Source organism: Vanessa tameamea, chromosome 24, assembly GCF_037043105.1.
Source record: "Vanessa tameamea isolate UH-Manoa-2023 chromosome 24, ilVanTame1 primary haplotype, whole genome shotgun sequence".
Lineage (NCBI taxonomy): Eukaryota > Metazoa > Arthropoda > Insecta > Lepidoptera > Nymphalidae > Vanessa > Vanessa tameamea.
Genome location: NC_087332.1, coordinates 145,251 through 169,026, shown reverse-complemented (window position 1 = coordinate 169,026; position 23,776 = coordinate 145,251). Strand labels below are relative to the sequence as shown.

Sequence of the window (23,776 nt, the reverse complement as noted above, 5' to 3'; positions counted from 1 at the left end):
GTATTTGGATGTTTATACGATAATGGCGGGAAATGATTCAATTTTCAATCAAATTCCTTAATATTAGGTGTATGAATTTTTCGTATTTTGCTTGTTCTGAATATTAGATAGAAGTCAAAACAAAATTATGGGTGCAATTATTTTATGTGTTTAAAACATTTGGTAGTGACGTATTGGTAAAGTGACGTACTAATGACGTATTCATGTTCTTCTGCCTCGTCTCCAATCATAAATTCTATGTGCTGTGGTCTGATACGGAGAATTCAAACTGTAAGACTATATACAGATGCAAGGTACGTTGTCTTGCGGATGGCAGCGCGTTGGCTATTTACGGTATGGCGCTACGAATGCCAATGTCTGTAAATAAACCACTAACTAGCAGGTGACCCGTTTGTTCGAAAAGAGATTACGAATATTTTTAGATTTCCTTCGGAAGTTTCCGATTGTTTAACATTAAGGGTATGCTATCGATGTAACGATATCGTTGACCCAGAAGTCACAATCATGACGCAACACGGTAACAATCATTAGAAGTATCTTAAAAAAGTAATTCGGTTCTGCAATGTCTTTATTCTGGAAAAAGATATTCGTTTGTATAATAAAATCGTCGAGATATTTTTTACAGTTGCCAAGTTTTAAGTTCCAGTGGCCAGTAAATTTTCAATTTACTTGGTTTGAAAAATCAATAATATATTATTCTTAACAAGATTCTACAGATACAAAAATGTTATGTGTTATGTTACTATTCGTTGAGGGGAGAATTTACATCCCGATCCAGTGGTAGCTTTACATTTAATCTAATTTCGTAAAAAACAATTCAAAACTGCTTGTTAGAGCCTCTTTGAATAAAATATATTTTCATTTCTTTATATATACTTATAATATACTTTAAGTCTTTGACGCATCGACAGAGTAAAGAACTGATGATATCTCTGTGTTATGGACTATCAGGTTGTTAATTAATGTGTTGCTTTTAATATTTTGGACCTTTATTTCAATGTAAACTTAGCCACGACATAGTTTTATTATGATTACGTTTAGGTGTAATCGGTGTGGATTACAATTAGTTTATTCCTGATCATGTGACTAACTGGACCGAAGTCAAAAATAGCCCGCACCGCCCCGCTGATCGCCCCGAATAGCTCCGTAACGCGCGTTCGTCAGCGCCTAGGCCATAATTGTTAATTTACCTGAGAATTAAAATATTATAAATACAATACTGAGAACTCATCCAGCGGTTTTCTGGTAAATTTTCTAAATTCTACATTACATGATTATTGTATTAAATTGTCAGCTGAATATATTTCATATTGTAAGCAAATTTAAACAATCCTCTAAAATGCGTCGAAAAGATTTTTTAGCTGCCCGACTCTATTATGAAACATACACATATATAATAATAATAAATCCTAAACTTTAACCAGATCAGATAATTAACCCATAGATTTTAGTATTTATTCGAAACTTTATTTTTATATTTTATTACCTATCTGCTTATAACTTTTGACTAAAAGCTCGACTTTTGGTTATTCTCGTTGCTAATGATAAACTACATCAAATATCCTAACTGTGGTATTGTAAGGTGATACTATAAATAGTGTTATAATTCTCTCCTGATCTAGCTCCTGTAATATATTGTAATATCCAAACTTAACTCTGTTACCACCGATTTCATAGGAATGTTAATGTTCCTGATAACGACAGCATCCCAGAGAACGATTAGGTATTTTCAATTTCCGTTAACGTTTTTTTGTATTCTTATGAATATTACAAAACTTGCGAAATTTTACATAACAAATGGCGATTTTTTCATTAGATTAAATTCAATAGCAAAACGATCGCCATCAGGCCATTTTAAGTAAAAATATAATATTTGTCAATTTATTGTAAAACCAATTGTTTATGATAAAAACGTAACTTAACACGTTTTCTGAGTCCACGAGAATACCAACGGCAGCTACTGAGACAAAAACTTAAAAATAACTTATTGGCTCAAATCGATGTTTGAAGTCCTTTTGGAGGAGGTTCGTAATAGTATGTATATTATATTATTCATTTTTAGTGTTTGGTTTTGCTGATTTTACCGCCATTTCGGCCTCGCGACCATTAAAAATGATGCTTAGTTCTAATTTAAATAGTCGGAAATGGTTCAGTGGCATAACAGTGAACTAGAGCCGAAGATGGGTTCATTCCTGGTTAAGAACCATTAATAAATTATCATTACTATTTTGTACAAATTATATTTCATTTCGTGCTTTGCGCTGAAAGGAAACATCGTAAGGAAATTTGATATGTCCTATCAAATTTGGTTTTGGTTAGTGTACATTGTTATTATTTATTGATTTCATTTAATGCAATTACATTGACAGAATGAATATAAGAAGTCAATATTTGTTTTAAAATCAATAATCCTGATCCCGATCAGGCAGACTAAACATCGATCGATGTCTCTTTAACAGGGTTGCTGATCGTATAGCTATTATTAAAGATCGCAATAGTCAAAATATCGTTTGAAATGAAACTTTGAAAAACCAATAATCTTCGCCGAGGCTAGTAGCTGATATTATTTTTAAATCATTGGGCACGGCCGAACGCCCGAACGCACTAAAGAGTTGTGATGCGTTCCCGGTACAGATATTATTTAACGAACTATATATGGGATCGTGCGCAGGAACCGAATCCGGGCAGTAGAAGGGAGGGGGAAAACTCTTGGACGCTGGACCGGGAACGATAACTCGGAGTCAGGGTGGGACTGCCGAGCGGTACAGTCTCTCTTCCGTCGAACCAACAAACTATACAAAATGGTAAGTCTAGTGAAGTGAAACGAGCGGTTCAAGTGATTAGTGAACTTAGTGGTGACGATGATGTTCGTGCGAGTGACTTTCGTATTGATCTAGTCGTTGATAGCAATGTTTCATTAGATAAAGATTTCGGTTGCTCGAGGGGCTTTTTCGAATTTTAAGTTTGTTAGAATCAAAGTAGTTAATAAATTTAATAGTGAAATTTTACCGAGACTAATTCAATTTAATTGATTAACTACATCCAAATAATAAACACCAAGATAAACGTAAAAAAAACTGAATAGGAAATTTTAAAATAGTTCAGCTGATTTTTTTTTAAATAAAACTTAAAATAATCAAATGGCCTGGTAACAGAAACTAGTACAAGATTCTATTTTCGATAATTTCACGTTCGCGTCTGTAAGCAGATGCCGATTCGTCTAAATATAAAGGCGCCTTCGACCACGCTTCCAACGCCAAATCGGGAACTGCCGAAATGAAATTCAATAATAGATCAATTACTGGCAGAGAAATTTATATTGAGATTTATTAAGCTCAAGCCAAATATCTTTTATTTCTTTTAATCAATCAATCAATCCAATCTGGATAATAATTACCAATATTACTATATCCTCTTCTAAAAGTTAATAAATTTAAATGAAATCGTATGAAAAGAAACTCAATATTTATCATAAAGTAAAAAAATGGAACGGCGATCAAAGAATACCAAATACATAACAAAACGAAATCGATGAAAAATGTGACAAACACTGTTCTGTATCGGTATGATATTCAATGTTAAATATTGAACTATATATACTTAAATAGTAAATGTTATTACATAAAGAAAATAAACTTTTTAAAGATTTTACTAATTATAACATAGTATTCAGAATATAAGACATTATTATAAATATAATATATCTTTTATAGGCGGACAAAGAAAAGAAGATCAAGAAGAAGAAGGCAAAAGAAGACGCGCCCGCTGAAGAGGCGGCAGCGCCCGCTGAAAGACAGTCACGTGGAAGCCGCAAGGCCAAGCGTACTGGCTCCAATGTCTTCTCTATGTTCTCCCAGAAGCAGGTCGCCGAATTCAAAGAGGTCAGGATATAAGTAATCTAGTAGTTTGGTGGCTCAATCACCGTGTAATTAAGTAACTTTTGACACACCATCTGAAATTGAGTAGTTGGTATTTTTGTAAATGTAAACTCCCTGAAACAATATCGAATCCGTAATGTGACACAAATCTATTATCTCAGCGGCTTGTTTAACTCGTGCGTAGTATATTGTTTTATAAACATAAGAGGGTTGGTCTTAGTAAAATCTGATGTCAATAATAACATCAACATTTTTCATATTTCTTTAGGATTTAAAGAGTCGAATTCAAAAATAATTTGGAATTTTAAATTTTCATTCGAATTCAAAAATATTTTGTAATTTTAAATTTTGTTTTTGTTTGTCTAGGCCTTCCAGCTAATGGACCACGACAAGGACGGTATCATCGGTAAGAGCGACCTCCGCGCGACCTTCGACTCCCTGGGCAGACTCGCCAGCGAGAAGGAGCTCGACGAGATGACCAGCGAGGCCTCTGGCCCCATCAACTTCACTCAGCTCCTCACGTTGTTCGCAAACCGCATGTCTGGTGGTGCTGACGATGATGACGTTGTCATCAACGCCTTCAAGACCTTCGACAACGATGGCAAGATCGACTCCGAAAGACTGAGGCACGCCCTCATGACCTGGGGTGACAAGTTCTCCGCCGACGAAGTCGACGAAGCTTACGACCAGATGGAAATCGACGACAAAGGTTTCATCGACACCACCAAGCTGATCACCATGCTGACCGCCAGCGCCGAGGAGGAGGAAGGCGGCGAGGCTGCGTAATTTCACTAGCCCACCTGAGGAGCTCGAACATGGAGGTGGCTACCACCCGGCCCACCCGGTTCTTCACATCGGATTAAACGCCATGAGAACCGAAAACTTTTTTATTTAAATTCTCTATGTAATTTATTGTTTCCATTTTTTTATTTATATATAATGAAATATAGTTTTACTATACCAATATCGTGTACAACTGTCCCTAGTTCGGGTGTTTGTTGAGTCAAACGGCAGAAGCCGAGGGATATGTATGGAATACTATGTATTCATATTTTTCTGTTGAAATAAAGATTTAAATCAAGTCTGAGTAAACGAAGGCCCCACAAGGTCATGTCTTAAGTAACCTGGACTTCTCATTACACACCATCACAAACAATACATATAAATTGAATATGGCATATAAATTGAAATAACACACAAAACAGTTTTCTATTTTTAAGTAGAGACGAATTTAATTCATATTGAACAAATGGGTAGTATCATGGAATCACCTTTGTAGGCACAGACAAACTTCCGATATTTATTTTTAAACCAAATATTCGGTCAAGAACTAGTCAGACGTTCTAAAATTATTAACATGATAGCTAAGTAAAATACAGTTACATTTTGTATAGCACTTTATCGGATCACCCACTATGAACTTTTGCTCAATATTACATCTGACGGAACTGAACATTAACTTTTTTTTAACATTGTAAATACAAAATCTTTATTCAACAGAGAAACATTACATTTTATTATCGACTCACGAAAAACTAACACCAATGCGGAAAGTTCTAAAATAGTATTAAAAGCAACAACTCATAAATGTACTATTGCTGGAGTATGACCACATCTTCTCTTGAGAAGAAGAATTGTAGCTTCTTACAACCACAACCCTGAATTTGAACTCAGGACTTGATGCCGAATAAGCTATGTCAATTGAGCAAAGTTTTCAAATTCCGTTAATGGTATAAAATTGAGCATCAACGAGTTTTCAATAATATTCAATTTTGACTGCTTTTCTATTTTTTACAAGAATATGTTAAAGTTGTGATATTGTATTGTTTCTTATGACCAGTATCATTATTTTTTAATGATATTACTAGAGTCCCAACATTTCACAACAATTGGGTCAATATTTTTTGCTAGTGTGTTTGTGAAACCGCAAAACAAACAAACAAAACTTATACCTTCGTTATATAAGTATGGTAATCATAATAATATCGATCTTATATCTATATTTTCAACTTGGCCGTCAATAAATAATTAAAATCTGTTCAAAAATAATACTAATAAATATACCTACTCGACAAAATATTAAATTAAGTATATTAAATAAAGCGGAGAGTTAATGGTTTGAGAGTTTGTAAGAGGTATTGCTTTTCATGAAGAATAAGCAATAATTTAATTAACATCTTAATATAACATTTTAAAATGACTGACTGGCATACAACGTACAGCTTAAACCGAAGGGTTTAACAGGACGTAATTTAGCACAGGTTTTCCTTATGTAATATGTACGTTTAGAGAGTTTTTCAAAATTGATCTCGTAATGGGGCTAAATGGGGATAGAAAATTTTAGTAGAAATTTGATATTTCTGATGTTAGAAATATGAGTTAATAACATGTTTTAAAGTTTTTATAAAAGTTGAATAATTAAATACCTAAGAGGGTAAAAATTAAGATAAAAGTTTGAATACTTACGTTTTAACGCCACCGCTGCAAAAAAGGTTGGGCTTAGAATTGTACCGCACGATTTTGGCGAAACAAAGAATCGTATGTGGTAGAGGTTTGATCCCTGATTACAAAAATATGTTTGTTTTGGTTTTTTTTTGCTAGAGGGCTTAAATTCATATATTCATTATGATCTTGTCGGTCTTACCACTAGAGTGTTTTTTTAAGAAACTGAAGGCGCAAAGGGGGTTCAGCACCCGCATGCTGTAGCAAAGCACATCGTGCCTGTGCTTTGTTACGAAATGCGAAGGTTCTGCACATTCCGTAGCACCGAAGGCCACTTAATTTCGAAATTGTTGATTACAATATTTATTTTAACCAATATCTCAGGAACACATACTCAGACAGGACTTATTTTGTAATTAAAATAATGGAAAATAATAACTGAGTTTCTTGACGGTTCTTCTCAGTAAAATCTACTTTAACCAAACCGGTGGTAGTTTTACATTAAATTCAACGCTGTAATGACGATTCAAAGTGCTATCATGAGCCTACTTGCTTAAAGAATAATTTGATTTTGATTTTAAAAGTTCGCAATTTTTAAAAGTTAGAAATGTGGAAATCGGTATTTTTGTATTTAGGTGATAAATTTTCAGAATCGCTGAATTTTTTTGTAATAAACAGTGATTAGCAAAAATATACAGCGTTTCTAAAAATTTATCACCTAAGAGGGTTCAATTGGGTGTTATTTAATCCGTTAATTATTATACATAAATAACTAAGTTGATAAGGTTTAAGAATTTCAACTTATTTATAACATATACATAAATAAGAAGAATCATTGGAGACATTTTTTTTATATTACAAATATGATAATAATAATAATAAGTTAGAATAAGGTACATATGTGCAATGCAGGTTACCAAAAGTCGATATTTCTAAAGTAAATTCTTTGGGTATGTAAATAATGTTTAACCGATAGGATATTCAATTGCTAGATAAGCATAACTATTACGTATTTTATCGGTTCTTCTCAGTTGAATCTATATTTGGAATAGACTTACATTGAATATATTTCTGTTATATCCGTTTAGAAGAGCCCACTTGAATATATAATTTTATTTAGATTTTAATAACAAATTATAATGATTGTATAATTGTATATACTTATATTTAGTTAGTAATCAAAACGGTTATTTATTAACATAAGAATTAATAACATTAAGTGCTTAAAATATACAAATATGAATTAAAAATAGTAACTGTATAAATCTTGACCGCGTGGAATGGTGGCAAGAAAGCTTGCAGCATTTTATTTCATTTCAGCATACTTACTTACTTTACTTACTTATTTTAATATATTTCGGAGTGTGTATCCAAAATCAGCCGTCAAAACAAATGTATTTTGAAAGCAAATTGACGTTTCTGTCAAACAAAATTGAAGTAGGTGTTTTGTGTTGTATTATTGTTGACAAAATGACTTCGGAAACGTTACAAAATACTTCCAAAACCTTTGAATTCTCCTTTCCAACATGTACCAACGAAGAATTACTATACAAACTGGAAGTGCCCGTGCAAATCCCATATGACGGCTCGACGCGAGAGCTCGTGCAAAGAGTTTTAAAAATGTTTCATATACCGGTGTACTTGGAGGATGGTAATTAGATAATTTAATAATATTACAATATTTAACATTGCATAAATTACCGTCTTTGATAATGTGTCCAGGATTTGCAGCAGTGCCGCTTTATTTAAGACATTTATCGACGAGAAAGTACTGCTACTAGAGAAAATACTGCTAATACTGCTCATAGTTATTAAATTGAACATTAGGTACCTAAAGATTATTTCTCATTGGTCTTTATTTCATTACCGATACTCCTTTAAGTATAATTAACTAAGAATAAAAACACAATACCAAGTCTGATGTAGCTTTAGTTTTATTATAATTATTTTATCAATTAAATAATAAACACATTGCAGAGCTTAATGAAAAATTAGCTGATTTTGTATCAAAAGAAACGAAAAACTTTCATAATGAACGAGATGCGAAACTTATTGATCAGTTTAAGAATAATGAGCTGGATGTTGAATGTGTAATAAAAAATTGGGAGAAACAATTCAAAGAGAATGTCGTAGACTTTGCTGAGCAAAAGGGAACATCAGATGAAGAAGTGTTTGCAGCAGCTTACCACAAGTTGGTTCATTCACCCGCCTTGGAGACCATTATGCAAGTGGAAAGCTCTTATGCTAAGACTGTTATGAATATGTTGAAGAACCGTGATGAGGATATTCAAAAACTTACACAAAAGTGAGTTTTTTTTGTAAGAATAGTTAATGCACTTCAAGTGTTATATAAAATTAAAGAATATTAAAGTCTGGCTTGTTCCAAGATGTTGTTAACACTACTTTGTAAAAATCTTAATTAATAAATGCACAAAACACATAACACATGTACTGTGCTGTTCTGTATTTGTATTCTAAGGCTGATATAATTTACAGACAAACAGAAGAAATGGAAGAGAAAATGCGACTTCTAAATGTATCCACGACTGAAGAAGAAATTAATGCATTAGCAGCACAACATTTTGAACAGCAAAGCTTGGCAGCGGGGCGGTGGGACTCTCAACTTGATGCATTAAGACATACTCAGAGAGCCACTCACAGAGCCTGGCTCATGACTGCCATTAACGAATATCAGACTGATGAAAGAGTTACTCCAAGGTAATGAAGCTTTTTAATTAAAAATAGTCATTATTATTAGTTTCGATTTTCAATAGAAATTTTGGAAGCTAGAATAGTCTAACATACTAGAGACATTCCTTTTTATCAGCTGGTATGAAACTATTTAACAGAGATATCCTATCCCTGCACGATTGCATACCACTACGATTGCATAAAATCAACTAGTAAGCAATATAATCTATGAATATGTCACGTCGGTCGGCAGCACGTCGCCGCTGAGCGCGCTGCCGCCGGAGCCGCTGGCGCCGCTCGCGCCGCGCCTGGAGGAGAGCTTCACCATACACCTCGGCTCGCAGCTCAAGCAGACGCACAACATCCGACTCGTGGCCGTCGACATGATGGACCTCTGCTCCGGCGACAGGGCCGACGGGTGAGCGCTCGAACGTAAACCTTGCTCGTTTCACTGATGGCTCGTCGACGTATGCAATGTGCCCGACTTTCCTGCATAAAATACGCCACTTTGACTCGACCACTATTCGGCGCAGCGGCGCTTGGTCGCGCGTGCAGCCGGCGCTGGCGCTGTACTCGAGCGAGCTGAGCGGCGCCGTGCTGTGCGCCGACGCGCGCGTGCGGTCGCCCCAGCTGCGCGCCGCCACCGAGCACCACTTCGCCGACCTGGACGCACAGCTGCGGCGCATCGCGGAGGCGGTGGAGGAGCCCGTGAGTGGGGCGGGGGAGGGCGGGGGACGGCGGGGGAGGGCGGCCAGCGGGGCGGCGCGGCTCTGACGCGGCTCGTGTTGCAGGCGGGGCGGCGCAACGCGCAGCGCGAGGGCGGCGCGCGCGCGCGGCGGGCGCTGCAGCCCGGGGACGTGTTCGTGACGCGCCACAGCAACCTGGCCGAGGCGCACGTCGTCTTCCATCTCGTAGTCGACGACGACTCGCTCAAATCAGGTCCTTCACTGACGCGACACGCAACGCGTGAATTGTGGGGGTCGCCGCCACTGTGGATGCGTGGTCATCGCTCCGATCGATTTCAGGTGACATAACGTCGCGCCACCCCGCCATCCTGGGTCTCCGCAACATTCTGAAGGCGGCCTGCTGCAACGACGTCACCTCGATCGCGATCCCACTGCTGCTGCGGCACGAGCTGACGGAGGTGAGTGCCGACCCCCCCCCCCCCCCCCACCCACACGGGAGGCGAGCGCGACGCGTGTGACCGGACTCGCTTGCAGGAGATGACGGCGGCGTGGTGCATGCGGCGCGCGGAGCTGGTGCTGAAGTGCGTGAAGGGGTTCGTGCTGGAGGCGAGCGGCGGCGGCGGCGCGGCGCTGCGCACGCTGACGGCGGCGCTGCCGGCCGCCATCAGCCCCGCGCTGTTCGCGGCGCTGGGCGCGCTGCTGCCGACCATCTTCCGCGTGTCGGGCCCCGTGCGCGCGCGCCCGCAGCCCGAGTGACGCTCCCCCGATGGGGCGCAGCCCCGTCCTCCTCAATAAAATGGAGCATTGTGTTTTGTGCTTCATTTTAAAATCAATAACAACTTTGAGAGATTTTTAATTATATATCTTTATTGGATGAATTTGACGGCTGTCATTGTAATCGAGATATATTTTAACGACTTCAGAATCTGGTTTCTTTATTAATGCTTTTTATGTAAATTAATAAATAACTGAGTATTTAAACACTGAGGGTAACTTAATAATAACCGTTAAAATATACCAAAGGTCCCAAGATTAGTATATCTTCCCGTCCCGAGTATAAACTGTGAAAACCAAGATAATGACCAGTATCAATATAGCCAATTGTCTAACTCTTTCGGCGCCGTATATTGTTGAAAATACAACTCGCTCACCAAGAATAAGCCTTTATACCTAACATTTAATAAAAGGAATACCCTGTACCTGTCCAACTTCTGAAACAAAACCTTTAGAGAGTATGGTGCTCACTGCACCACGCTACTGCAATACACGTTAGCGTATACTGGGGCAAAAGGTCATCAGAAACATGCAGTTTCCTTAAATGATAATTCAATGGTGCTTGTCTGGAATCTTCAGTAAAGATTTATGGTATTCTTACCACTGGGACGTCTCGTCTCACTGAACATAAAATGAAATCAACTCTTCGAGAGCGTAATGAATAAACTAATCACTGATAAAATGTATTTTATTAGACATAAGGGATGTAATATTAAAATAAAACATACTGTACACAATCACATAATTATTAATATAATTGAACGTAAATTTAAATTTGGAACAAAGCAATATTTCAAAGTAATTCTAATACATATATTAAAAACTTATTTCTATTACTAATTGTCATCGATTTTAAAGTGAAAATTTTGTTCCCTTGTAATTAAATTACAAATCGCCCACACCATGCTTAACGGCATACTATATAAGCTACATTTTACATTCTTTTCAAATACTATTTGAGAACATTACTTTGTAATTTTTAACATTTCTACAATATACATTAACTTTAAATCTAGTTCGCTGTCTGCGTAGCACGCGAGCGACGCGATACTTCTCGTTTGCATGCTCTGCAGTTGTCTCGAAGTGAAGTTGTTCTCAATATCTCGTTATCAACACATTCAATGACAAAGGAAAATATCATTAATCGTTCCATTTTCATATTTGTTGTGTTCACTTTAAGAACATGGATTAGTGTATGTGTCATATGATTTAGATTTCTATTGAGTTTACTGTCTAAGAAAAAAATTATGAATAATTAATATTTAAATCGAGACAATTATTCAATCAACAAAACTAATTCTAACAGCACAAACATTAACTAGCAATTACATTCCAACAAACTTTATTCCAATTACATTTTTACAAAATGCAAAACATTTAAAAATATAAGGTTCTCTAATTCCTTCTGTGCTTTTACAACTTTTTTAGCATACATACATACATACATTTTCTGATGCTTTCTTGACTAATACACACACATATGAGGACCGAGCAGTAACATATTAATATGTATTAACACACGTGTATGTAGTGTTTGTGCTATCTAGATACATATACACACATATATATATATTAAGATTGGAGGCAAAAGCAATTTTTAAATGAAAATATTTTAAAATTTAGTTGGATATGAATTTAGCTGGTTTCACTATTGAACTTGATGTGATAGAACAATTTTATTATATTTTATCGTAAGAAGTTTGGCATGTCTGAAGAGCACCTTTTATTAAAATAAAATATTCGCGTAAATCGAGCCAATTATCGCTTCAATCACCAACAAACATTTATAATTTTCAAGTTATCCTACAACTATAATGTAGTTTTGTTAAAATGTGTGACAGATACAGAATATATTAAACTTTGCTCTACTTAGAGCAACTATTATATTAAACTTTGCTCTACTTAGAGCAACTATTATATTAAACTTTGCTCTACTTAGAGCAACTATTATATTAAACTTTGCTCTACTTAGAGCAAAGTTTAATATATTCTGTATATCATTTTTGTGTATAACACTTATTCAAAATATCGAATATCTTACACTAACCTCTAGTTTCTGAAACGCTAATCAAAATTAATTATCTGGCCAAATACTCAACTCTCATTGGTCGTGTATTACGTCATCGAATGCGATCACTCAATTACAATTTAGATAAGTTTAGTTTAGTAAAGATTGATCTGCGTAACAGAAACTAGATGTATGCAATACTGTATTATATAAGGTTCTTTTACAACAGGAGACTTTCTAAATGATTAGCATTATAATATATGTTAAAAAGTGAAGTATAAACATTGGTATACAAATGAATACAATTGTTTTATTACAAAAATATATAATCAAAAATTTTACAGCCATTCATGGAAATTGTATTAATATTATTATTGTCATATATGCAAAGATTTTTGCATCATATTTAATAAAAACAAAAAGTCCACATAATCCTTAGTTACACAATTAGACACTAGGTGAAGGATACATCAGACATAAAGATAAATACTATACTTTTAATATTGTAACCATCTCAATATGGAAGAAGGAATTGTCTTCAAGTTGGTATAAAATACTACATATAATACCATGTTAAGTATGTCAGCAACCATATTAGGTGAAGTAATTGAAGATCAAATATTCGAGTTCTTGTATTCCTTTTTCTTGCATCTCAATTTATTAACAATTCAAATTAAATAGATTTTTATCAAAATCAAAGTATGTAACTTAGTTTCTTATCCGCCATTGTTAAAATATTACATTAACTAATTCCAAGTGCCACAATAAAAACTATTATATTGAAAGGGACATCGAGATTTGAAGTAATTATTAAGTTATTTACTTTTATTTGTACAAAATGTAAACAATATAGTTGAATGAATAGCGATTTTTATTTCATACGGATTATAGATCACAAACTATGTCCTAAATGACATATTTTTTCTTAAGCCAAAGAAATACAATAAATTTTATATATAAACAAATAAATTGAAGTGTTGTAAATACTTTTTGTTTGTTGTTTTTTTAATTGTCGGTCATTTGTTTTTGTAATAGTTAAACACGTGTCCATAAGTTTTTGCAATCATTTACATTTTGTACAAAGGCTTGAAACAATTTAGCCTAAGTGTAACCTAATCTATATTTTGGCATCTCTGAAGAGCACCTAAATTAATATTAAATTCAAATAGTTTTATATCTTTTTTTTTCGCTAAAAAACAATATATAGTAAAATCCTCTCAAAGGATATTGTAAATCTACATTGAAAATTATATTACACTCTAAATGCAAAACTTCCAAATACTAAGTATCATCTATTTTACCTGGAAGATAAAATGATAATTATTAAAAAAATCTTCATTCAAAAAGTCAAGTAATTAATTTTATTTTGGAACAACCACAGTGCTATAACAAATTTACTATTCATACGAAATAAGTATAAACAAACATCCATTCTTACAATAAAATGTTAATTCAATATAAAAGTATTACACTTGAGTTTTAACAATCATAGTTTAAGTTTATATTTAATTATTAATTGGGAAATAATCGCCACATACCTGAGTATAATTCACAATATAAATGTAGCGAGATTATTTATTATTTCATGAATGGTGGTTTACAAAGAATATATTTCTATATGAAACCCAACAGAAGTTATTAATTAATTTCTAAGGTTTTTAGTCTAAAATTTCGTTACTTTTATAGTATTCTATTAATTCACATTATTTAACAATTTTATCAAATTTGACATTTGCTGCATCTCACTAAAGGGCATCCAACTTTGCTTAAGAGAACATTATTTATATCATCAAATCATACCTCACCTTAACAATCAAATTTGTACTTTGAGAGTATCTGCTGTTGAGATACTGTTATCTTCTTCGAGACCGGCTGGAGGTCTTCTGAACGACTGTAATAATATTAATGTAGATTGAAAAAACATATAAATTAAAAAACTGACACGTAATTGCAAAGGCATCTCAAATGTTTCACTACCCCACTAGATAATTGAACGACATGGTATGTAATTGGCTATTTCAAGGAAATCGAATTAATTTTGCTCTGTAGTCATTATGAACAGTATTAACAGTGTCATTACTTTCTAATAAAGCTGGCGGAATTATTGAAGGGCTTCAATTATATTGTTCACACCACTGAGAAAGAACAGCTTTACTACTTAAGGTGAAAATTAAAAAACAAACAATTTTTCCTAAAGCATTAAAATTTGAAACAGATTGCATCTTCGCGGCTCTAATGTCTGATAAACACTGAGGTCAATCAATTAGATTTTGAATAATGAGTTATATCAGTGCATCAATGTGTGGTGCGCCTTTGTCACTCCACCGTCTATGCGGAATCTATTGGAGGCGCTCCTCGCACGGCAACAATAACGAATTAAGGAATCCAATCCAGTGGCAGGAGTCGTAAAGATAAATGTATACAGCTTTGACCTTGAATATACACGACATGGTATTAACGAGCAAACGTATATACTGCATGATAAAGCAGCACAATTAGCAAGTCCACGGAACATAAATCTAAGGTTTGTTCCTCTGAGTCTCCGAGTGGAATAGAGGTCGCGGGTAGGCACCGGCGCCGCTTGTCGGCCGGCTCTGCGGGGTCATATTTTAATATTTCAGTCATGCAAGACATGTTGAATCATTTTGATGTGCCGAAGTATTTCTGATAGAACACTAGTATATCATGATTTCTTCTTACCTTCGACGAGCGATTCTTCAATCTTTGTCTTCCGCTTTCGTCCCTTAGTCTTCGGTACTTCTTCTACGACTCGTGTCTCCTAAATCAAACAAAGATCTATATCATATCGTTAGCTTATTATTACTACATTGTTCATTCATAATTTCATCATTAATTGTATGTTGAAAACAACATCATAAATATCTAGCTACGAAGAATGTGAAAATACATACCGTTTTAACAGATTTATTTTGTTCTTTGGACGCAGTTTTCTTAGCTCTTTTTCCATCTACCGTTGGAGCTTCAGTTTCGCTCTCGGCTACACTATTTTTGGCTCTTTTTCCTTTTTTAATGTCAGTTTTAACATCTTTACCCTGTTTGTTGACTTTTTCAATTGGTGGTTCAACATTTTCTGCCACTTTAGTGCCGCGTCTGCCTTTTCTCGACACAACTTCTACACTACTGGCTTTGTTAGCTGTAGGCTCCTCTACTATGGTTACTTTTCGCTGCCTTTTACCAGTTTCTGTTGTAGTCATATTATCTTTAGGTTTGCGTCCTCTTGTGGGTCGGATTTGATCGGATTCGACAGTTATTTGTTTTTCAACTTTCTCTCCCGTTGCTTTGGATCGTTTTTGGGATTTGTCAACTTGATTTATTTCTAGATTATTTTTGCGGGTTTTTTTAGGGGGTGTTTGCGCTTGGTTGGTTGCAATATCAACATTTCGTGTTTTGGTTTTAGATTTATTTTCAGTAACAATTTTTCCTGCAAGTTTTCTTTGTTCTAGTTTTAATTCTTCAGTCTTTCTAGTAGTGATTTTGTTATCAGCGGCTTTCCTGCCCCTTTTCGGTCCCTTGATATCATTATTGTCAACAACCGGTTCCTGAATTTTCTTGCCTTGTCTCGTAGGTCTGGCCTTTGGTTGTAGTGATGGTTTGGTGATTGAGACACTTTTTACATTCGTTTTAGTCCTTGTCTTTTTGGGAGTTATAATCTTTTCTTCTGCTTGAGGTTTTTGTCTCTTAGATCTAGTTTTCTTTGGACTCGTGTTAGATTTACTTTTCGTAACTGTTACTGTTTTGATTTTAGTTGTTTTAGGAACAGGGCTCATTACTGGTGGTTTCTTAGTTATGACTATTGACGACCTTCTTTTTTTCGCGTTAGCTACTGGAGGACCTATCTTCTTTCCCCTCGTAACTCTCACTCGTTGCGGACTATTTCGTACCGAAGTCTTCCCACGGGTTCTCCTCGGTGACGGTTTTGGCAAATCGTCGGGTATTTGAGTTTCTGGCAATTTAGTAGTTCTCGCCTTCGATGTTTTTGCCTTCGGTGATTCTTTTGCTTGTGGTGTTTTACTGCAAATTATAAATTTATTATCATTACCGAAAACATATACAAAATACGAGACAATCTACGAAATAACATTCGAATTGGCCATTAAACTAGCCAATTCAGTAGCAAATGAACCAAAGCGAGGAGGCGACGGCTCACCCCGGCGAGCGCGCGCGCGCTATGGGCGACACGCGGCCGAGCTCGGACGCGTCGAGCGCGGCGCGCACGCGGCCCTTGACGGGCGTGGAGTGCACCACGAGCCGCTTCTTGATGGGCAGGGCGTTCCTGCTCTCGCCGCCGCTCCGGGCGACGGTCTCCACTAGAGACCTCTTCTTGATCGGCAACGTGTGCGCGCTGTACACCTCCGACGCGGATTTCTTGCGCTCCGATGGGAGCTCCGCCTCCGCGTTCCACGTCAGAGTGCTGTTGCGAGCCCTCGAAGTTCGTATGGGAAGGCTTCCCTCTATCGTGTTGGTCGAGAGCTTCTGCAGTTCCCGCGTGAGATTCGTTTTGTTGATAGACTTTTTCGGAGCCGGAGACTCGTTGGGTCTATGGACTCGTTTTTTCAGTTCGTTGTCTAGCCATCGCTCGACGTTGTTCGTTATGAGGCCGATGGAATCGTGAAGAGATTTGGTCTTTCGCGTTTGTTTTTTGTTTTTATTGATGGTAGTTAAACTTTTAGATTTCGTATAGTATCTAACGCGTGGTTTTCCTATCAACTGGTCGAAAGTGCTATCCAGATTATGCGATTCATGGAATATTTCTTCAACACCACTGAGGTCGCTCAAATCGTTCCGGATCTCCTTATGTCTATATAATTGTTTGACACCTCTAACGTCCGTCAGATCGTTTCTTGGTGAATTGACACGTAAGGTTTTCTTCACACCTGTTACATTTTGCAAGTCGTTTAATGGCGATTTTTGGAATAAATTCTTTACACCCGTTAAATCGTCTATAGTATTTTTTGGTGTTCTCGCTTTCCTTGTTGATTGAAATAGAGACTTGACCCCTGATACACGGCGTAAGTCATTTTGAGGCGACACAGCAAAGACTTCTTTAACTCTCACATCACTCAAACGGTTTCTCGGCGACCTAGCAAACACTTTTTTCACGCCCGAAACTTTACTTAGGTCGTTTCCGATAGATTTCCTATTACGCGGAGTTCTTAGCAATGATTTCACTCCTCTTACGTTTCGTAAGTCATTTTCTGGAGTATTCTTAGCAAATAGACGTTTTATTCCAGATAAATTAGGGCTGTTACCGGGAGTGCTTAAAGGGCTTACAAACACTTCCGGTGGGATTGCTTCAGATTGATTTAATAAGGAGTTATCAGGTGACCTTCCTGTCAACGCTGTAGTTCTTCTTGCCGGTCTTAAAGGAAGTGAATCAACATCCTCGAAAAGTTGTTTTCTGGAAAACTCTGTCATACTCTGAGATAATTTTCTTTTAACCGGACTATTGAATAATTGTTTTACAAAGTCAGATTCATCAAGATTGTCAATTATCGAGCGCTTGGATGTGGGCTTCTTTGCGGTCGAATGTTTATTTTTAACTGCTTCTTGCACTAATTTAACAGCACTCTTGGGAGTTACAATTTTTTGATTTTCTTTAGGTGTTTTAAGATGTGACTTGATTGAATCAGAAGACGACTTCCTTGCTCTCAAAGATCTTTTACTACTAAAACTTAGTGACCTTGATTTAATGCTCGCTCTATATTTTTTAGGCTGTGAAGTGATAGTACCTTCGGTTTTTCTCTTCAGATTTGCTACTCTTGATCTAGTTTCAGATTGCTTAGACGTTATGGAGCTTTGGCTCAATGCGCTTTGGTCTAAAAGACTTTGAATACTAAGTACAGGTGTAGTAGCTTCTGCAGGACTATATCGATTTGTTGGTGTTAACGTACCATTCGACGGACTTTCAGGTGGTACATCCGTTTTAGAAATATTTTTCCTTACTATCGGGCTAGCAATGCTCGTTTTACTAGTACGCCTCGATGATTTTGGTGACGAATCTTCATGGTCATCTACAAGTAGGATATCGCTATCGTTTATTCTGGATCGACTTCGAGACATTTTAGAAATCCTTGTACTATTGAAGGGAGTCTGTTTCTGAGAGTTTTCTGGCGTAGTGATGGAAGCAGACCGTCTTGTGGTCACAGTGGACACTCGCAACTTGGTACTGCGGTTTACTTCAGGACTAGGTTTTGGTGATGAAGTTCTATTTAAATATGGAGTACTCGAACCCAGTAACGATGGATTGTTCGACCTAGTCGTTCTACTGGCTATAGTTTGAGGAGTGTCAAACGCCACTGTACTGTTATTGGAACCAGCGGAATTGTACACACTCCTATTAGAGTCGTTCGAACCAATCGACACTAAATCAACAATTGAATATGATTCTATATTTTGGTTCGAGGACCGCGGGCTTAAAGTTTTAGTTTTACGGGCCGACGTAATTGTGGTACTGTAACTATGATCTGAAACAGTTCTTGTCGTTCTTCGGGAATACCTTGAAGATTCTAAATTCGAGCTTTCTAATGCCTTCTGAACAATTAAACTTCCCCTTGAAGATTTTTGACTATGAGGTGACTCTGAAGATATGTTTCTATGTTCCTGTGGTTCCTGTGTAGGGGTATTGTACACGAATGTACTTCCTAAAGATTTTTCTAACATTCGACTGCTCCTAGAATGTATAGATTTTCTCGGCGAAGGTGACTGAGTGGTCGAAGTATCTGAATAGTGCAGCGAGAGGTCGTCGGCTGAGTCACCGTTATATGAATTTTCTTTAGTCGTGTCTGTAATAAATAATATATCCGATGAACGATCTTGTGCATTGCTCTCCAGATTACTTAAGTCGAACTTGATTGACTCTGTTTTGCGTGTATTTTTCTTAGCTGAAGGATCTTTGAGAGCAGATTTTTTTGGAGTTGGTAAAACTGGTGAACGCAAAGTACTTCTACGCAGGGATCGTACAGACGTGTTACTTCCACGTACTGTTTGGGAATCAGAATCAGTAATTTCTAATATTGATGCCTGCAACAAAAAACATGAAAAGCTGTTACTAACTCGAGCTAATAATAAAGGTTTAAAACTTTTGTGAATTTATAGTGTTGTTATATGAAACCTTACCACACCACGTACAATTTTAAGATTTTAAGTATGTAGTATGTATAATTATGGGCACAAAATGTATGCGAATATTTGGTACTATGTTGTTGTATGTACTAGTTACTCATTTATATTATTCTTTTATAAAATCGTCATAAACAACCACATTTTATTGGCAATAAAAACATGCACTTGTAACAATTTTCGGAAAACATTTATAAATATTTTTTAAAATGACTCACAGTAAGGTCCGCGGCTGCCTTAGCGCTGGATCGGGAGGCTGAAAAGCAGCTCATGCGCTTCGGAGTAACTTCTAAGCCGCTCAAACTCTTTCCCTTTGGAGTTTTCTTCGTCGGACTCGGCTTCTTTTGCTTCGGTGTTCGTCTCACTGGACTCGGCTTTTTGACCACGTATGAGGGCTGTTTGCTTTTCGGACTTTGCTTAGATTTCGGTGTGTGGCCCGTCATGAGCATGATAGCCGCTTGTTTCGTGTGATCTAGTGAAGAAATTATGTAGTCCTTCAATCTTTTTAAATAGTTTACGAACATTGTTGACGCCTAATTTAGAGTTAATTGAGTAACTAAATGTAAGAAACATAAGTTATTATCCAGAATTATTTAATTTTTTTATAAAATAAATATAATTTTTTCGAATATAAATGCACACGTCCGTACGGCAAATGCAATCTAAAATAAGAATTTTATTTTAAAGTAAAGTAATATCACATTTACATATCACGAATTAAACTTGCAATTTTTTGTAAGCCAGTACCATCTATATCGTGAATGCATGAAGTCAATGACCCGACTCGTGAGGAACCTTTTGATAATTAAGTATTTGTAGCGGTTTTAATTATCTTCATTTCATGAAGACATAAATCGTCAGTTTTTTATACGATAGTCAAAAACGTTCAAACTTTTGGTTTTGTGTTTTACCCACAAAACTGAGTTTTAAGTTATACTTGTAAATACTACATAAACAAGCAGATTACCTTCTCTAGAATGTATTGATAAAAAAAAAGAATATATGTCCCGATATTATTTTTGAATCAAAAAGAATGAAAACCAACCTAAATGCACAACATTAAGTTTCAAACTTCATGTTATTTCTAGAAAACTACATCGTTAACAGAATAAATACTTATGCAATTACAAAGTTATAGTCTCTGTTTACAGATTTATTTTAATTTAAATTATTATTAATTAATTTTTTTTCCAAATTAAATATCACCATACCACCATTATCACCAAACGGAGCGCACAAATTGACATTCTACGCCGAGAGCTCACGAAGGGAGGACGTACTATAGCTCGTTGTACGTTAATCTCTTGTTACAGATTTAGCGCGACTAAGTTTGATCTGAAGTATTTATGTATCTATTTTAACATATATACCTATGTGCGCGGGCGCTACACACGTACCTATGTGCGCGGGCGCGCGTATCTTGGCGACGGGCGCGGTGCGCGCGCGGTGCGCGCCCCGCATGGCCGCGAGGCGCAGGGCGGGCGCGCGCGGCGTCTTGCGCGACTCGATCCACAGCGTGGCCTTCGTCGTGTCGTGCATGTGCGGGCTCTTCGGGCTACTGCGCGGGCTCGACTTCCTGTGATTGAGACATTTTACATTTTTTTTTATATTATTGTTTATTTATGATGACTAACTATATATTTGACTGCGAATTCACCTCTTGGAGCCGTCGGCCCCCTCGATGATAGAGTCCTGCTCGTCATTTCTACTCGTACGCGGACGCTTGTTGCTAGTCTTCGCATTCGATCGAGAAGATTCTACGATAAAAAAGCCTATTAGTTTATCATTCCCAGAAAATAGAGTAAATCAACGAACATTATCATTATCATTAATACGTCGTCCACGATACTCACCGGCTTGCTCGTTCGTATCTCGCCGTTGCGGTTGCACGATCGCTACTTGTTTTCCACCAGACGACGCTGACAAAAGAAACGAATGAAATTTGGGAATAAAAATACAAATCGCCCTTCACATTCGAGCATCAAACGTGGCCCAGCCACGAGTGTCTCACCCGGCATGGAGGCGCGCTGCGCCGGCACCAGCACGGCGCGCGTGGCGGGCTCGCTGCCACGCCGCCGCCCGCGCGCGCGCGTCTCCCGCCGCACCAGCGCTGTGGGTGACGGACGTTACACTTCGTTAACCGGGTCGCTCGACTGGTGCGTCGTGTGCACGACGTGCAGCCGATTCGTCACAATATACGTTCCACTGAGTTATTTTTAAAAGATCGATCATTTGAAATTTAAATACGACATAGGCTCGAGCTTTGTGAGGGGAACTGAGAGAGAAGGGCGGGCGGTACCGGGCTGCGGCGCGAGGGGGCGCGGGCGCGCGGGCTGCGCGTACTCCCAGCGCAGCGCGCGGCCGCCCACGCTGAGCACGTCGCGGTGCCGCAGCGCCGCCACGCTCACCGACACGCCGTTGACGAGCGTCTCGCCCGCCGACACGCTGCGCACCACCGTCTGCGGACGCGACTAATGTAGTAACGGCGTCGTGGCGATTCCACGTTGTATTTTTATAAAAATAGAATGATACTCTTTTCTTTATTTCTTACATTTAAAATGCTAAAGTGAAACTATATGTTGACATCAGGTATACATCAGTAGATTCATTAAATCCAGAATATTGTAAATGCCATTTTATGAAGAAACTATGAAATACTAAATAAATAAGTCACATTTATAAAACTGAATTGTTTAGTTAAAATATCTGAAAAATATAGCAGAATTGGCATTTACAAATATAATATTTATTCTCTTATTATTAATTAAATATGATATTCTCAATTTTCAGAAATAAAAATTAAGAATTAATAATATAATATTTTGTCACATTTAGATTATCACTCGTGATGATTTTGAGTTAATTTTCTTTTTTTATCTGCAGTGTCCATAACATACCAAAATATTTGTATCTCTGTTTAAAAAGTTGAAAAAAAACAAAAAATTATATACCTGATTAGTATGAACAACGACCGTAGCATGATGAGGACTGACGGTAGGTAGCATAACCCGGATATCACAGACAGGATCACTTCCTATTGTAGCCAATCCCTCTTCAAGAGGGTAAGTCTTCACATCCCGCCCTAGGCGATCCAGAACGACCAACCGACCACCCGACATTTCTAAACATACAACAATATATATTCATTGAAATTAAATAATTCAAAGTAAACTATGCAAATTGAAATAGACATGTTAGTAAAATTTTTTAGTAAATTGGCAACCCATACTTTTATTATATATTTCCTTACCCGATATAAACTTTTATCAAACAGAAATTGAATCAGATATCTAACTTCAAATCAACAACAACATTCAATTCTTATAAGGATAATGATCATATGGGATTCATCGATTATAACTAACAATGGAATAAATCTTAAATTCAACTAATTGTTTTAATGCAATCGCTTATAAGTTTTTTAATTAACTGAATAATGCTAATGTCAAAATATTATTTCCCGCCACTTCATAATTATATGTAAGCAATTTAAAACTAAATTATAAGCATGATAATATGAGATTTGTGTTTAATGAGTATGAAATTCTGATAAATTAATAATTAATGTATATAAAATCGCCACCTACACAAAACAAAAATTAGAGCCGGGTCAGCATCATATCAACTCACCGATGTCAAATATTCAGGTTCACCAAAATAAACATAATCAAAATTTCGATATTATTAAACCAATGCTGTTCTATTTCACAGATAAATGTCACAATAGCACAATTCCAAATAAATTTATTTCTTTGCAGAACAAACGTAAATGGCGTCACTTGCCTCGCTGTACTTAAAATTGTAACTTGACAATCAAACAAAAGCAATACGAAATTTAACCAATATGGCGTTCTATTAGTGGCATTAGTCTAGCGGACGCGTGATGTGCCAACCTTAAGGTAAAAAGTATATGTATTGGATACTTATACTTGCATAAATTTTATCTGATAATATTACATTCGATATGAGATATATCTCATTTACTTAAAAAACTTTAATAAAGCATACGATTAAAAACACTAAATTTAAATGCAAAGATTAAAAATCATATCAGAGAAATTGTAAATAATATGGAGATTAAATTATATTAACGAAAGCGTACTAATATAATAGAAAATGATAAGACATCAATAAAAAGTGTACCTAATATAACGTAG

The 23,776-nt window shown here is 36.6% G+C and overlaps 3 protein-coding genes across 3 annotated transcripts; 2 read left to right on the top strand and 1 right to left on the bottom strand.

Moving 5' to 3' along the window:
• Positions 1-2,573: 2,573 nt before the first annotated feature.
• LOC113403177 (myosin regulatory light chain 2) lies at positions 2,574-5,001 on the top strand. Its single transcript, XM_026643642.2, has 3 exons — positions 2,574-2,804; positions 3,714-3,881; positions 4,245-5,001. The coding sequence occupies exons 1-3, from the start codon at positions 2,802-2,804 to the stop codon at positions 4,662-4,664; spliced, it is 591 nt and encodes a 196-aa protein (XP_026499427.1). The 5' UTR covers positions 2,574-2,801; the 3' UTR covers positions 4,665-5,001.
• Positions 5,002-7,728: 2,727 nt separating this feature from the next.
• Positions 7,729-10,954, top strand: LOC113403195 (protein C12orf4 homolog). The gene is made up of 8 exons (XM_026643663.2): positions 7,729-7,971; positions 8,298-8,625; positions 8,817-9,038; positions 9,265-9,429; positions 9,545-9,719; positions 9,803-9,950; positions 10,037-10,155; positions 10,232-10,954. The coding sequence occupies exons 1-8, from the start codon at positions 7,791-7,793 to the stop codon at positions 10,451-10,453; spliced, it is 1,560 nt and encodes a 519-aa protein (XP_026499448.1). The 5' UTR covers positions 7,729-7,790; the 3' UTR covers positions 10,454-10,954.
• Positions 10,955-14,928: 3,974 nt separating this feature from the next.
• On the bottom strand, positions 14,929-23,479 carry LOC113403196 (mucin-17-like). Its single transcript, XM_026643664.2, has 12 exons — positions 23,250-23,479; positions 22,571-22,740; positions 21,919-22,078; positions 21,631-21,729; positions 21,473-21,538; positions 21,277-21,376; positions 21,017-21,195; positions 19,838-20,091; positions 16,648-19,520; positions 15,392-16,511; positions 15,180-15,258; positions 14,929-15,073 (listed from the first exon to the last, which is right to left on the bottom strand). Exons 2-12 carry the CDS (start codon positions 22,736-22,738, stop codon positions 14,934-14,936), a joined length of 5,238 nt encoding a protein of 1,745 aa, XP_026499449.2. The 5' UTR covers positions 22,739-22,740; positions 23,250-23,479; the 3' UTR covers positions 14,929-14,933.
• Between the last annotated feature and the right edge of the window lie 297 nt (positions 23,480-23,776).